The sequence below is a fragment of the Biomphalaria glabrata genome, chromosome 18 (genome assembly GCF_947242115.1).
Source record: "Biomphalaria glabrata chromosome 18, xgBioGlab47.1, whole genome shotgun sequence".
NCBI lineage: Eukaryota > Metazoa > Mollusca > Gastropoda > Planorbidae > Biomphalaria > Biomphalaria glabrata.
Window position 1 is genome coordinate 8064118 of NC_074728.1, and position 17669 is coordinate 8081786.

The window sequence follows — 17669 nt, forward strand, 5'->3', positions numbered from 1 at the left end:
AATGATTTCAAGGGTTTGAGAGCTATGAATAATTTATTTTATACAAACACTTCTCCACCACTGCCAAGACAATAAACCGAAGTTAAAAAAAAAATGTTTTAAATATCCTTAGTTTTTTATATTTCAAACAGATCTTCATGACTGTTGGTTAATTTGTTAAGACAATGTTTCTCTGAATGTGACATGTATGGAGCTGGCCACAAATGGTGTACACCATGGCTTCAAGGCTATAGGCCAAGAGAGTGTTTTTGGCACATGTGAATAAGAGAAACAATGGCCTGTGGGGAAACATTTTGATCAAAGGATAAAAATCAGCTTTACATGACAGACACATAGCTCATACCTAAAGTTCAGCTGAGGAGGCATATTGGCTGGTGTTGGCATAGATAATATATATGGTGACAAAGGAGTTTGTGGAGCTAGTACCATGGCAAAAGGTTTATCTGTCAAAGTATTATAAAAAAAAATAGATAAATCAGCAGCAAAACATTTAATCTAATATACAGTATACCTAGACACAACCTAGCTCTTCTAAAATCTTAAATTGATTTATAAACATTTTGCATAAACATAAATTAGTATTAAGATAAGAAACAGGAAATCAAGGAATACATGATTTCAAAACAAGGGATACGTGAATATAAAGGAATGGGGGATACCCAGTTTTTACCAGACCAAACTAAAAGACATTATAGGCAACACGTTACAAACAATTAAATGACCAGTTCTTTTTCTTCATTCTTCTTCATCGTTCTCATTGTTATGTTGGAGTGTTCATATGATTAGACCAATACATGAGATGAACTGCGCAGTGGTTTCCAAATCAGGGAGCTCTCCATATAGTTTTCTTTCTATTGGGGTGATTTGGGGCCAATGTCTTATACGGGCCTCTTGGTAGAGAGCGCAGTTTTGGAGGACGTGGTCGGCATTTTCTGGTGATACTCCACATGGGCAGATTTCACTGGTTCCAATTTTGAGCTTCCGGAACATGTGTTGTCGCATTCTGTTGTGTCAGGTCCTGAGTCGAAAGATTATACGTTGGTCTTGTCGGGATAGCTTATAGTAAGCGTCATCTTTCTTGTGATTTGGATGAGAGCTCGTCCATTTCTCATTTATTTTGTCTACAATTAATTTCTTCATTTCTTCTGGATAGAGTGCAGAGTTTACTTGTGAGTTTGTTCTCCCACTCTTGGCGAGTGTGTCAGCCTTCTCATTTCCTGCTAGTTGTATGTGAGCTGGTATCCATTGAATAACAGTTTTTTTGCTGTTGTTGTTGAGCTTTGTAAGTGCTGTTCAGAGGTATTTAATATAAGGGGAATCAGAGTTTTGCAAGCTTTGGAGGGTTGTTTTCGCGTCTGTTAGAAAGACAATCTGACTGTGAGGGGAACTTGGATGATTTGCTAGCATGGTAGCAGCTAGTGCTTGTGCTTCCCTTTCTGCTCTGTGACTGTCAGATGCTCTCCAGTTGCAATGGATTTTTCTAGTTTTCCTCCATCTGGCCATTCGATAAGTATTCCAGCTCCTCCATTTGTGGTGGCTTTATGGGATGAGCCATCCGTGTAAACTCTGATCCACTGATTGCTAGGGTAATTGGTATGTAGAAAACAGTTCACTATTTCCTTGAGCTCTGTTGGTCTGTAATCAGATTTTCTTTTTATGTTTTCAATATGGTCCCTTATAGTAGGAAGAGGGCTTTCGTCCCAGGGTGGAGATTCATTATAGTGTATCGAGGATTCCAGAGTAATTTTTTCAAGTTGGTGTTTCTTTTTTAGGTTTAGAGATTCCTGTATGAAATTGGTCCTTTTGAGACGTTTTTTTGTGCCAGTTTTGTGGATTTTTGTTCTGAGTGGGTGCCTCTCCAAGGTTTCCAATTTAGTGAATAGGGAAAGGATTTTTATTTCTCTTCTTTCATCCAGAGAAATCAGGGCAGCGGTTTCCTCCATAGCTCTTATGGGTGTTGTTTTGATTGCTCCTGTCATTATCCTTAGACCAATATTTTGAACCTTGTCTATTTTTCTTAAGTTGGTTTGGGCTGCTGAGCCCCATGCTGTGGCACCATATTCTAGTACAGGTCTTACATAACTGGTATAGGTCTTTTTCAGGATGTTGTGATTAGCTCCCCAATCTGTGCCAGCTAATTTTTTCAAAAGGGATAGTCTCTGGATGCTCAGTGATAGGACAAATAGGGAGAAGGGACAGGCCAAGACCTCATATATCTAAACCATCTATTTAGTTTTTTCAATTTAAAAAATTCAATTAGATGGTATGATCCCTAAGCATGTTAAGAAAAAAATCTATTTGTTGTATGCTACTGCAAAGATGCCACTAGTATGTTCCCTTTACCATAAGGTAACTAGACATGACCATAAAGCTATGAAATGTTTACATTTTTTTTAGTTATGGGACTTAGTTTTACCTAAAAAAATATATATATATTTTTGACAGTTTGACAGTGATAATTAAACCTTCATGTACAATATATCTGTTCAAACTTGCTAATTTGATTGAACAAAATCAATTAAGTATCAACTACTAAAGAAATATTCTTAAATATACAGGACACTTATCTATTGAAACAACATTAAATTTCCTGTGTTGTGCTAAATATAATGGAAAGAGAAAACGTGTTTGCTATGGTTCCACGACAATTCGTTCACTGACATTTCGTTCACGCGACATATCGCTCACCGACTCACCGATCTCTTTTTTCTTTTAAGTATAATTTGTATCACATACTGTCCTCATTAACAAAATGTCAACAACAACAACAACAACAAATTAAAGAAACTTGGATTAGTTCCGATCTCTAGCAATTTTTTTTTGTGGAAATAATAGCAACAAAAGCTTTAATGTAAACAAATTAAACACACAGCGAGAATATATAATATTAACAATATCCAGTGAACGATTTGTTGGTGAACAAGTTTGTCTGTGAGCGAATAGTCGGTGAGCGATATGTCGCGTGAATGAATAGTCGGGTGAATGAAATGTCTGGTGAACAAAAAGTCATGAACGATTTGTCAGTGAACGAATTGTCATGTCCCTGTTTGCTATATAGCAGATATTCAAACCCTATACTAGAGAAATAGATGTATTTGTAAGATATAAGGATGTTGTGAGCCTTTTTAATGGGGAACTGAGACTTCTTTAGTAGAACAAAGAATACTGCCTTTATGTTGGCGACAAACTTGTCATTAATTGTTGGCAAAAGACAGATCTTTACATTTCAAAGTAACAATGGGAAAATTAGCACCTAAAGTGACCCATACAAATGTACATCTCAAGTGAGTAGAATCAAACCTAATACTTTAGATGGAATATTTTTTTAAAATAATAATAGTTTATTTCTTTACTTACCAAGAATTTGAGCTCCGCCCCCTGGGGGGAAGATAAGCCTGCCTTCGCGAGCAGCTTTCACAAGAGTCTGAGACATGTCGTAAAAGGCTTGCTCTTTTTGGGCAGACACAATCTTTTTTAAAAAAAGAAAAGCATGAAAATTTCAATGAAACAGTTAAACTACAAAAATCTTCAGATTAACTATGAAAATAGCAAAACTAGTTAAATATAAATATTAATGAGGTTGTGACGGAGCATTGCATGAGGTTTGTAAGACATATCTTTTGACAGAATGAATTATGCATACCAAGAGTTGCTATGGCATGGAGGCCAATACGAAGAACGCACAAACAGGGACGTCCTCATATAACTTGGCGCCATAAAGATTACTTTAGAGCAGTGGACATGCAGGAGGATCTAAGTCTAAGTCTAAATAAGTAATGGTGGATTAGGCTTAGACTTTGAAAGGAAAGTTTAATATATCACATTAAGTGTCATTTGTCCAAGTTAATCATCAGAATATTCCACATTATATTTGTATTGAATGGAATGTACATAAACAGATAATAGACACTAGTAGACCAAGGGTTTTTTTTAAAGAAAAGTAATGTAGGTGAGAAGAATAGTTATACTTTGGGCAGTTCCTGTGATAGCACTACTCATGGGCAATATCTGTAGACTAAGCAGCTCTGCTGACTAAAAGCTTCATTCCAGTTATCTCTCTGGCTGTGCTGAAAGTAAACTTTGGTCTCAGCATCACTGCAAGCTAGTGGGGTTGATCTGTAGTTCAGTGCCTTTTTTGTTTTTCACTATTTTTTACAATCACTCAGAAACAATATCCTACTATTGCTAGCAATTATGTTTTAAATGTTTTTTAGACCTAAATTTTAATGCTGTTGAATATTGTTTCTAAATTTGAATTTTCATTTTTAAAATTAAAAAAAGGGAAGCTATTTCACATCAATAGATTTTCCTAATTTTAATTTAACCAACATGATAGGATTATAATTTGTAGCTTCTCCCACAAAAACTCATTAGACTTATTAAAGTTACAAGGGGGCATGGCACCTGGCCACACTAATCCATTATAATGTTTTTTTTAAAGTCTTTTTGTTTAGTACAAAAAAAAATGTATCATTAAAATTACTCTCAAGTTACCCAGATTCAATAACTGGATATTTTTAAATAAAAAAATGAGCTCTTTCATGACATTAGGTAATATTTCTTGAACTAGACACTATGTCCTAACCCAAAAACATTAATTTGGAACCATATCAAATCATTTAACCGAGAAGTAAAAATGAATTCTCTGATAAAAAGTTTATTCTAAGAAGACAACTCTAAAAAAAAAAAAAATTATTTTTAATATTTGTGAACATAATTTACCTGTGCTTGGCTAAGGGGTTCATCCTTGCATTCCATGAAAAGCTCAACAAAGGAGGATGGGGTTGCTGGTTGCGACTTTTTTACTACAGTTGTCACTGGGATCTTCGGGACTTCTGCTTTTTTCACCGGTTCTGTCACCAATGCAGGCGTCGAAGCTGTTGCAGATATTTTAATTGCCTTTTCTCTATTTTTAGTTTTAGATCGTGCTGCACTAGACTAGAAAATAAAAGACCATTTAACAAAGATCTCATTGATGGTCACTTGCGCTTGAATTTATACCAATATCAAGAGCATCAAAATATCAATTTTCACACAAAATTTAGACAAGACCAAAAAATTCTAAAGCTTAAAGAGAGCTTCAAAAAATAAATTTTCACACAAAATTGAAGACAATGACAAATTTTTTAACTTTTATCAGATGTGCTTACCTTTTTTTCATATCCCCAATCAGGATCCTCATCAATTTTCTTCTTCTTGGATGGTGGTGAAGGTTGATCCACTATTTCAACATCCGAATCATCATCTAAATGAATTATAGGCTCAGGGGGTGCTTTTTTATTCGCCACCTCAGAAGGTGTCTTTTTAGTAGCTCCTTCAGAGAGAGTTTTTTTAGCAGTTGCTTCCTGGGTTGCCTTTTTAGCAGCTGCAACTTCATATTTACTGGCATTTTTTAAAAGCCTTGGTCTACCTCTTTTTCCAGTTCTAATATATTCTCCTTGATCTGGTTCAGTCTGGTATCTTTTTGGTGTCTTGATTTCCCGTGGCATAGTTTACAAACTTTTAGATAACATAAATATAGAAAAATATGATAATTTCTGACATTTACATCAAGATAAATGATAATAACATGTAATCACTGTATATATATATATATATATACATATATATATATATATATATATATATATATATATATACATATATATATATATATATATATATATATATATGTAAGAACATCTATTATGCATATTATAAATTATACCTGAATTTCAGCTGATAGTTTGTTTTTTTATGATATAATATACAAAATAGTGATGAGAGTTATTTGTATCATAATGGGAATACTGCATTATTCTGCATTACTCAGAAATAATTTAAATAAAAAAAAAACTTTAACAGTGAAATTTGAGGAAAAAAAATTAAAACTGTACTTTAGAAAACCAAATAATCATCAGGTTATTTTTTTTAATATGAGGCGGATATTCTATTTTTGATGTAGATTCTCGCATGCATTAGCAAAAAGTATGAAAATGTCCATTATTACTCACTTGTTTATATTGCAATTGCATTTTTATCAATCAAACCTATTTCTCAATTTTTTTCTCATCATTCATGTCTTGTAAGATGACACAAAAAATTTTAAGCATATCATAGGACTTAGGACCACTTAAAAGTAAAAAAGTTTCAACCAAATAATCTAGTTATAAACAATTTTATTGATAAATTATTTGCTAAGTAAACTAGTTTGCAGTATGGACCATAAAAAATGTACATTCTTGGCAACAGTGCTACCATTTCAAGTTAAATCCTGAATAAAAAAATAAAGTATCACTAGACTAACAGACTTTTCGAACTATAGGGCAGATAATGTAAAGGTCATCTATTTCTATGGCTGATGGAAAACAAAGACAAAGGAGTCATGGCTAGCACAGCAATAGAGCAGCCTTTATTTTCCACAACTAATGTTGTCAGGTATACTTAAGAATTGGATGAACAAAGTTACAAAGGATACATCCTAAAAATCCTGAAATCAGAATTTCAGTCTTCATTTCTTATTAATGAAATATATATGCAGCCACCTTCAAGGTTTCAAATAACATACTTGTTGAAGGTGTTCTCTTAATCAGTTAGCTTAAAATTTCTTTTCATGAGGTTAAATTTATTGACTAATGTGAAGGATCCATCCATCCCAGAGGCACAAAAGCCCATGGAGGGCCCTGTCCTGCTTAGCACATCTTTCCATTTTGATCTAGATCTATTTGTGCTTTACGTCTCCATGCCTGACTCATAGTCATAGCTAGTATTAGTAGTATTGATAAGTATTGTAGATCTGCCTCTACGAGTCTACATCATCTAGCCCCTGTGCTCATGGTCTGCTGATAATTGCATTACTTTTTTTTTTAATAGATCTAGAATCTATATATTTATATTTATTGCTTTTATATAGCGCTACTTTCATGCTTATAGCATGCTCAGAGCGCTTTGGTCCAGTCTCATTTGTGGACCAGTGGGGGGGAGGGGGTATCTAGGAGTTGGTTTTCCGTGCTACCTTTAGGCGCTCAGTAGAGTATCTAGAGTATAATATTTAAGTATTTAAGCAGGGGTGGGCAACCTTTTTGTATCGAGGGCCGCATTTTAAAAAATTTGCGAATGGCGGGCCGCATATGTATATACAACTTAGAGAGATACTATAGCTAACTGTGTAGAATGTCTTCTAATTCATATTTACACTGTATTATATTCATGTTTCTTTTTTTTTTTTTTTCACACTCCACGTTAAGGAATTACAACAAGAGTTAGCAATGTTTGAAATCAATTTTACGATTTTTTTTTAAATTGCTTTTGTCTTTTTATATTACAATATCCCATCAAGTATACAGTTGTACTTAATGTGCAGTATTCTACTTTTTACACTCGTGCATATTTTTACGGAACTGAGGAACTAGCTTAATAGTTGTTACCCTTGTGACTGCTGACAAATTAAAGTCAGTCAAAATCTACCAGTAATTATACTGTTTTAGTTTCCACAAAAAAAATAAATGCTCGTTCACTGAATCGGACAATATATGTTCTGGTAGTTAAATGCTGGGAAGAGCGAAACTTGCCCTTGTGGAGCATTACCAGAGAATGCTGACAATGTCCTTCAGTGGTGCATACTAAATCAATAGACCCAAACAAGACTCTGGCCCCAAAACCCTCCTATAGAACCAAAACGTTTTGGAGAACTGCCTCTCGATTTATTTTATATATAGGATTACTGATCTGAACCCTCCAACATGTAAAATGAGAACGAAGAAGAAGAACTGATGTATGTGTACACAAATAGTGTGAACAGCAGCACATTTTTTAAAGTGTTGACATACAGCTTCTGGCACCCATAAGACTCCTGTGGTAGCACTGAGTGGTTTTTGCATGGAGTTATGTCCTCTGTAGCTGAATCAGCTTCTGCGCTAAATGGTGAGCTGATGGTATTGAAAACTGGTTCTTAACGTCTTAAAATTTGCTTTTATAAATTGCACAAAAAAGGGATCTAAATAAGTGTAATCATTTCACTAGAAATAGTTTTACTCTTCAGCAAAGGAAAATGACAAGACCTGTTTTCTTTTGCTTGCTTGTAGAAATGAGGAAGCCTTTTTGAAAAGATTTAACATGCATTTCATAGGCAAAAAAAAAACCTTTGCAGTAGCAATTATGAAACAAATGAAATCTTTTTTCCACTCTTCATTAGAAATATTGGTAACAAATTCAGAGTCAAGTAACATAACAATTTCTTCCTTGAGATTTTATATTCTTCTCATTTGCCTTGCCCATGCTAAGTTAGCGGATACAGTGGATTACTTTGTTACTAAATCGGAACTACCTGTGGTTAACACCTCCTAGCTCTAATAAGTTCGATTACTATGTTATGGGGGTCAATTGTATGTTGAAACATTATGCAGCTTTTTCCAAACTTTCCTGTTTAGAGTTTATGGCTAGGATATTTTTTGATAAAAAAAAAAAAAATATTTTACTCAGTCAAAGATCGAGCTCCATCAGTTTTTACACTTGCCTTCTTCTTCCAAGCATACCCAACATTCAACACAGTTCTTCATAGCATTAAATAAATACTGATCAGATATTGTATCTTGAATTGAATGTATTGATGTATAGCCAATAAGAATATCTTCGTTTACTTTAAACTTTTTATAATAGACAGTTTCAACAATTTATATAGATATTATTTTAAATATATTTGGATTTTTATATGTGGGCACACCTGTTTTCTGTAGGTGTCGGCGGGCCGCATAAAACACCCCGGCGGACTGCATGTGGCCCACGTTCCATAATTTGCCCTCCCCTGTTCTAGGTCTAGAGACTAGTCACTAGAGTCACTAAGACGTCTAAGAGTAGAGTTAAGAGTGTAGTCAGTGTAGACACTGTGACTGTAGAGTCTAAGAGTCTAAGTCTAGACTAGATTTCCATCTAATGAGTCAAAATGAGAGACGAATGATTATAAATAAAATGATTTAAAAATGTCAATTATGATCCTGACCATGAATGCCATGATTGGCATGATGATGATGTCTTAGAATTAGAATCTAACATATATTATATAAGTCTAACTAACATATATCAATATCATAAGTCATAATATATGAATATATGACTATATGAAGTAATCTATATGTCTATATGATAATCTAATGATCTAGATCTAGAGACTAGAATAGAATAGTCGAATAGAACCTAATGATAGGGCTAATAATCCATTCTAGACGTTCTAGATTTAATGACTAGTGACTAGTGTAATCTAGATCCTAGATTACTAACTATAGATCTAGATAACTAGATTTACTACTTATCTAGATCTAGTCTAGTAAAATATGTACTATTTTTATAGACCTAGAATCTAGTTTTATTATCATTATTATGATTATTATGCCGCGGTTTATAATTTTAACTTTTCATCCAAAATGGCGACTATGCACACACTAATTTCACTAATAAAATTAACTTCTAGGATCTAATACTAGATTTAGATTAGATAGATCTAGGTCTAGAATATACTAATCCTCCAACTGAATAAGGAGACAAAGACCAACCAGAAAAATATTTAAAATATATATATAGAATCTAGTTACCATTGATTTTTCTTTGTAGAGTCTACCGATATAATTACAACCGAACTCACAATATTTACAATAATAAAATCAATAACACCACAGGTTGACAAGGGAAGACAACCCTTTGTCTAATAGAGATTCACGACGTGCATTCAAGTTTTTATAATAAAACCCAACCGTGAATATAAAAATAACCCAAAAAGAATTTCTGTAGTGTTGGTTTCTTTCCACTACAGTAGATCACCTTCACATATCCTTCTATTCATCTTTTGAACCGTTGAGGCACTTCACTAGACCTGTTGGACCGTCTTTTTCTGTCTTTTGCCTTGAATAGAATTTCTTTCAATGACAGGTCCTTCCATTCTTTTATGTTGGCTTTCTCTGTCTACATCTTCTTTTCCGACTAGGCCTAATATATCAATGGTCGCCAAACTCATTATTAAAAAAAAAACAATTTTAAAAAATAAAATTGAAGTTTATCTCGTAAAGATATTTTTCTGGAAATTATTAGGATTTAGACTGCAGTGGTCTTCAACCTTTTTTGGCCTACCGCCCCCTTTTCGAATTTTTTCTTTCAAAAAATCCGCTAGCGCCCCCCTCTAAGAAAAAGTTATAAAGAAGCATGAGAAGGCAAATTTGAACAAAATATCATCTATCTATTAATTTGTATGCTGTCAATAACACTTATCACGCTTGGGAGACGACCGCATGCCAAAGGCGATTGTTGTGAACTCCTTTTCCTATGACTGACGAGCTTTGAGGAGGACTGAGTTACAGAGGTGCCCCCCCTCCCCCGTGAGCACTATAAAGATTTATTCAGGCGCCATTTCGCTCTCACTGGCATAGAGGAAAGTACCTCGCAGCATTCTCTGGCAGCAGATAGCCTCTGAGAGAAACAGTTCGAGAGCTCTTACAAAAACTGCGGGACAAACATTTGATACACAAAGAAAAGCCAGCATGCAGATGAGTTTGCGTAGTTATGTGAAACACTGGACTCAGCCGTAATCTTCGGAATTAAAGGCAAAAACAGCCAATATTATCATTATGCAAAAATTATGTCAAATAATTTACAGGGATTACACACAAAAATTAATTGTAAAGACTTTCTTTCAAATCCTAAGAATACTCTCCGTTTAAAATTTTGAATATTTAGGTTTAATTGTAAATTTAGTTTTATTTTTTAATATGAATATTATTATTGCTGAATTCACTACAAAATATTAAGCTAATGGTAACCTTGTGCCTCCTGCACTCTGACAATATTAGAAATTTCAAGCTTTAAGTTAGCCAAGGCTAGGCAAAGGTCTCCTCTATTTGCTACATCCAGTCTATTTCTTTGCTTATTCATTAACTTTGTTACGTACTAAATCTAGGTTAACCATGTATGTTTACTGAAAAGCTAAAACATAATTCCAATTTTGACCACAGCTTTGGGATTTTACTGAATCATTTCAATGCAGCCACATCTCTGTTGTGCTTCCAGGGGCGTAGCTAGGAATTTCCATCGTTTGGGGGCCAAGGTGCTTGACATCTTTGGGGACCGCTGCTTTTTGCGTAATATTTAATTTAATTAATTAAAAAAGCACTAATTTGCCCCCCCCCTTAAATGGGGGCCCGGGTGATTTTCAAATTTCCACCCCCTCCCCCCACCCTAGCTACGCCACTGTGTGCCTCCTATGTTTACATTCTTTTTACTAAAGGCATAGTTTTGTAAATCTATTTTTTTCATGCAACTCAATTTGAACGCCAGTAACACATGTTTAATAACCGTAATTTATATATATTTTTTTTAAATTTTAGAATCGAGTCTTAATTTCTTCATAGAGCATTGTTATGTGAATGGCATATATATCGGTGTCCTTGGGCAGTAATTCATTTGTCAACAAACAAGTTATGTGAGATTGTAAAACTCATTAAAGTAGATTTAATATCTCGATAAAAGAGAAAATGAGATTATCAATAGAGGTCAATCTCTTTCCGAGCAGTCGGAGGTTCGTTTCATTCATTTGTGTTTGATGCCTACCATGTAAACTAATTTTTTTTTAGCCTGCTTTAAGTCATCGCCAACCGTTGAATCTTCCCGTTTCTCAAAAAAAAAAAATAATTATTTAAGAGCTTAAAAAAACGAGCCATAACAATTATCAAACCCCTTTCGAAATCCAGCAAACTTCAGTTTACAACAAGAGTCTAACACCTTTTTCATCATTTGTTTCATAAAACTGTTGAAAGATGCGCTTATTTTCGGCATGGGTTTGTATTTTATTTACAGTTTTATAATTAGATTCAAATAGAAATGAAATTGCGGGCTAAACTTTTCGTGTGTATCATAACTCACAAGGTGAATAGTGAATAGATTTGTTCTTTATTCTATATTACCTATGAAGTCATTGTAGCGTCCAACCACTGATGGTTTCCTATATGTCCTCATAAGCTACATAACTAGACAATTTGAAATAATATTTCATCTCTAACAGAAAAAAAAGTCTTTTTGTGTTACATATGTTTTAAAATAAATTTGGTTTTAATCAATTTTTCAACAATATCATAAGAATTTTTAAAAGTTATGCATTTTTCTAAGAAGCCATTAAAACATATCCTGCTTTGCCGTTTTTTGTTTTTATAATTGTTTTAATTGTAGATTTTTATAATTGTTCATGAATATTCTTAAATTATTTTTGGATATCGCTATATGTTCGTGAAGCCGACTTGGTTTCATAACCTCATCTGAAAATGCCATCAAAGTAGAACTTACTATTTTTCTAGTGGCAATTCACTAAATCTCAAGGAAATATTACATGACATACCAGTGAGTTTTCTTAACAACATTTTATCAATGTTTTTTGTTTTTAAAAAGTTAAATTATTCTATTAAATGTTACCTTTAATGTTTTTTGCAATTAACATTTACATATCAATATTACCATATGTAGATAAAATAAACTATAATCTAAAAGGCGTATTACCTACTTTGTTTTATCAAATCTTAAACGTTTATACGCGCGAGTTCCAAGGACAATAAATACTCTCAAACCACAGCAAAAGAGTAAGAATTTAAAAATAGAAAATGGATTTCCCGAACTCAATTTCTAACGCTGTTTCTGTTCTTAAATTAGAAGCAAGTTAACTTTAATTTGTCTATATTTAGTTTCTCAGCTTTAATGTTGAAGAATTTTTTAATTTGTTTTGTTTCAGAGCACCTTTAGTTTCTTCTTTCCGCCTTTATGCCAAGCGCCCCCTTACCGCCCCATTTTGTGCCCAGCGCCCCCCTACCGCCCCTTTGGCTCTCAGCGCCCCCCAAAATCTCGAAAACGCCCCCTAGGGGGCGATATCGCCCCCGTTGAAGACCACTGAATTTAGAGTAAAATCTCGAGGATTCCTCGCATAGTATATATAAGTAGGCCTACATGATTCCTCATTAATCTTCGAACTCGCCTAATTATTATAAATAAAAAGTTGTATCATAGCTAATTTAAGCTACTTATAGGCCTAATATAAAGTTATTTATTTATTTATTTTATGTAGATCTAATAAGGCTTGTCTTCGAGTCCGAAGATTAATGAGAAAGACAGTATTTCCGTGGCTGCTCAGCCCCAGCTGTGACCTGCATATTTTGCCACTACAGGGCAAGCATAACCATTGTCCTCAGTTGGTCAATTTAGATTTTCTTTTCGTCGTCTGCGTTTGTCCTCGGCAGCAGATTTCCTTTTGGTCTTAAATGTAGATCTAATAAGTTAAATAATAGTAAAGCCATCCTTTAAAAAAAACACAAATACTCCGCTAATGTGAACAATTGTCGTATAGGCCTATTTTCTTGGAAAGTGCTGAAAATTTATTTCACATTTATTTTTCTCTAATAGCTCTAAATCAACACAAAGACGCTTAAATTTATTATTTTTGTGAACTGTCATCATGGCTTAACACACAACATAAAGCAACGTACGCTATGGCAGTGGCACCCCTATAATAAATGAAGTGGGTAGCCTACTGACTCCTGAGCCACTGCGTTAAGGGAGAGCCGGAAAGGTTGCCCGAGAATGCCAGTCCGTGAACAGAGAATAATCCGTCTTGGAGGTGTTTATTTCTAGCCTCCATTTTGTGTGTGTGTATGAGCAGATCTCGAGCGTATGGAGATCTTCTTGCAACACTTTATGTTTGTTTGTTTGTAAAATGTTTTACATGTTTCGGATGTTCCTTCAAAGTTGAAGATAATTACTTCCTAGTCCAAACCTCCCGCAGGACGACGGGGGATGGGAGCGGGCAGGGTTTGAACCCTGGACCATCGATAAATCTGAACGACAGTCCAGCGCGCAAACCGCACGACCAGGCAGCAATCCATTTATGTATAGTGGTTGCGCACCTTCCGGATTTCCAAATGGAAATATCATCAGCATATAGCAGCTTTTGGCATTTTAACTGAGCCGGTAGGCCATTTACGAAGGTCGTGAAAAGGACGCATGATAGGACGGAGCTCGAGAGTCATTTCCCCTGAAACTTCTCCGTACATCCTGGTTCTTATAATACGCTCTTGTAGGATAAGTCTCTAATCAGTGGCGTAGCATCCATGGCGCGAAGGGGCTCAATGAACCCGTGCCCACGACCATTTAGGGGCTCACACCCGATGGCGTAACAAACATGGGACCAGGGCCAGATTTATCTATATGCAACATAAGCTATAGGTTAGGGCCCCCAAGAAATATTTAGTAGTTAAATATTATATCTGAACTAATAGTGGGTCCCTTGTCTTAAATAGCTTAAGGCAGGGGTAGGCAACCTTTTTCTGCCGAGGGCCGCATTAAAAATAAATTGGGGACTGGGGGGCCGCATATATATATATATTTGCACTCCCAATTGAGGAATTATAACAAGAGTTAGTAATTTCTTGAACTAATTTTACGAATGATTTTTTTTTATTTTGCCGATATCTGTTTCAATCACAGCAATATCACCACAAACATGTAGTTGTACTTAATGTGAAGTAGGCTATATAACTGTTTACTCTCGTGGAACTAGCGGACTAGTTGTTATCATTGTGACTGCTGTCAAATTACAGTCAATAAGTAATATTTGATATTTAATATTTTGGCACATCAATAAGCATCGACCTGTTCTAACACTTGATAATTTTCAAACAAAAAAAAAGCGTGTTCGCAGATGAATGTGGTTCCAAATAATATGAAAGTTTAGTAGGAAAGTTGTTTTTTTTTTTAAGTGCGGGTATGCAGCTTCTGGCACCCATGAAACTCCCGCGAAAGAACTGACTGGAACTTCTCTTTCAGGTCACCTGGAGCTGAGACAGCTTCTGCATAAATGGTGAGCTGATGGTATTGAAATCTGGTTCATGTTGCTGACGTCTTAAAATTTGCTTTCTAATTCCACAATCAAGGAATACAAATAAGTCTGTACTTTGCAACCATTTCACTAGAAATAGTTTCACCTTTCAGGTAAAGACAATGATAAAGCCTAATTTCACTTGCTGGCCTCAAGAAATGGAATAGCTTTGTTTGGAAAGAATTAAGATGCACATACATTTCATGTGCAAACAACACATTGCAATGCTTCCGAAGATAAACATGAAGTCTGTCTTCAACTCTTCATTAGAAATATTAGTAACGAAGTCACAGTCAATGTCATTCAAGGAACTTAACAATTTCCATGAGATTCCATATTCTTTCAATGCTTAGGCCAGTGGATACTATTGTGTTAACGAACATCGGAATGTTTTGTTTCCAAATCTTAAAGTACTTTTCGGAACTTCCAGTCAGGGCTGGCCTTATATAATTGGAGTTCCTAGGGTAGGCGAAGTGAATTTGGTGGCCCCAAATTAAATAGAAAAATATAATAAATTAACTGCGAAAAAAACTAAAACTATGCAGCTTATTAAAAGCCTAGTCTACTTCAACAATAACAGTCAGGATAGGTTTCGTTATTTCTTCTAATAAAATAATATTACAATTGATTCCTGCGGGGCTCTTAACAATCGTAGGCCTTACACAGTTGCATAGTTTATGATACCATTAGGAAGGTCCTGTGCGTTTCATCTTATAATATTTGAGAAATTAATGCTACACATTAATGGTATTTAAAACAGATTTGTGTAAACTTTTCCGTAATGAGTTTATGGTAGGGGTATTGCTCTTTATTTTATTACAAAGTCTGTTTTTCTCAGTCAAAGCAGGATCTCCTCAGTTGTTACCCTTGCCATCTTGTACAAGCCAACCCAATTCACACTTTCAACACAGTTCTTCATAGCATTGAATAAATACTGGCCTGGGCTTGTGTCTTTGACTATTTTTTTTTAATGGGCAATTTAAAATAGTCTTCGTTTAATTTGAACTTTTTAGAATGACGTTTGGGAACAATGTTTCTCTAGCTTCTTAATTATAAGTGATAAGAATCAAAAGTTTCAATAATTTCTATAGATATTTACAATTATTTATTTTTAATATATTTGCATTTTGATATGTGTAATGTGATTTCTTTAGGTATTCGCGGGCCGCATAAAACACTCCGGCGGGCCGCATGTGGCCCGCGGGACGTAATTTGCTCACCCCTGGCTTAGGGCCTTTTAAATCTAAATACAGCACTGCATGGCACGTGATTAATGACCAATTGTGACCTGCCCTTGGGGGGTAAAAATATCTGCAAGTTTGTAAAAAATAAATAATTAAAAAATTTAAAGTTTCCTGAAAATATCCTTAACGTCATGTCAAACTTTATTAACTTCAAAACATCAACCCGTGTTTTTAGTTAGAGTCTGTATACAAGCCGCGAGGACGGTTTTGATTAAAGGAACTGCTTTCATCGGGTTTATTGTAATGGTGTGACGGTGTGTTAGTGATGATTTTTGGGTCCCATTCTTTCTTTTGTTTATTTCCCATCTATGTTAATTAAACACATTTGAAACCAAAAGAAAATCCGCTGCCAAGGACAGACGCAGTCGGCCGAAAGAAAATCTAAATCGACCACCTGCGGACAATGATTAGGCCAAGGATGTGGCAAAATATGTAGATCACAGCTGGGGCCGCGCAGCCACGGAAAATACTGCATTCTTCACTAATCTTCGGACTCGAAGACAAGCCTTATTTGTTTATAATTAAACCGTTGATAGTATTTCCTTTTTTTTCTGCCTTTTTTAAAATAAAAAGTAAGTTGTTGTTGTTTTTTTATGTCACCAAAAATGTATACTAGATATTAAACAAGATTAGAAATGTTACTTATGAAATCGTTAAAGTCTTATGTTGACTATTTGTGCTACTTATCTTGACTTCGTAGACTGAATTGGGGAGGAGGTTTATAAAAAAAAAATATAGATAAAGCGATAATTACATTTATCATGGAATAGTGTCTTTCACTTGAATGGCTGCCTTGTCGTATGGTATGTGCAAGACTGTCGTTCGGGTGATCCTAGAACACATAATATGTAGCAACATCATAAACCACTTAGACAAACATAATGTCCTCACACCATACCAACATGGCTTTAGAAAATATAGATCATGTGAAACACAAATAATAGGACTAATTGATGATTTTTCAAACGTTTTAGATAATAGTGAACAAATAGATGCTATCTTACTAGATTTTCTAAGGCTTTTGACAAAGTTCACCACCATAGTTTGCTTAAAAAATTAAAATATTTCGGCTTTAATGGTCCACTGCATCAGTGGATTAAAGATTTTCTGATAGGGAGAGAAAAAACTGTAATAATAAATGGTTCGAAATCAACACCGATAACTGTAAACTCAGGTGTACCTCAAGGAACAGTCTTGGGTCACTACTATTTTTAATTTACATAAATGATTTACCAAATTGCATTACTTCAGAAACAGATTATTTGCAGACGATTGCATAATATATAGAACAATAAAAACAACACAAGACACAGATATTTTACAAAGAGAATTAGATGAATTACAGAAATGGGAATCAAATTGGAGCATGTCTTTCCACCCAGAAAAATGTCAGTTGTTAAGAGTAACAAAAAAAATAAAATAAAATAATTCCACTTATCTTATTCATGGCAAACCAGTAACACAGACTAAAAACGCAAAATACCTAGTTGTTATAATAAATGAAAAACTGTCATGGAATCCACATATTGATGAAACTATTAAAAAATCAA

General features: G+C 34.6%; 1 protein-coding gene across 3 annotated transcripts in view; it reads right to left on the minus strand.

Moving 5' to 3' along the window:
* The window catches only part of LOC106077988 (uncharacterized), a 33327-nt gene extending 23633 nt beyond the window's left edge, over positions 1 to 9694 (minus strand). Inside the window, exons 1-5 of one of the 3 annotated variants that reach the window (XM_056017343.1) lie at positions 9567 to 9694; positions 5151 to 5499; positions 4723 to 4938; positions 3358 to 3469; positions 344 to 443 (exon numbers count right to left, since the gene is read on the minus strand). In XM_056017343.1, the coding sequence (XP_055873318.1) occupies positions 344 to 443; positions 3358 to 3469; positions 4723 to 4938; positions 5151 to 5489 (767 nt within the window). In that variant the 5' untranslated portion in view covers positions 5490 to 5499; positions 9567 to 9694. Of the gene's footprint in view, positions 1 to 343; positions 444 to 3357; positions 3470 to 4722; positions 4939 to 5150; positions 5500 to 8701; positions 8931 to 9566 lie in introns of those variants that run through there. The other 2 variants (XM_056017342.1, XM_056017344.1) reach the window with 2 other exon arrangements.
* Between the last annotated feature and the right edge of the window lie 7975 nt (positions 9695 to 17669).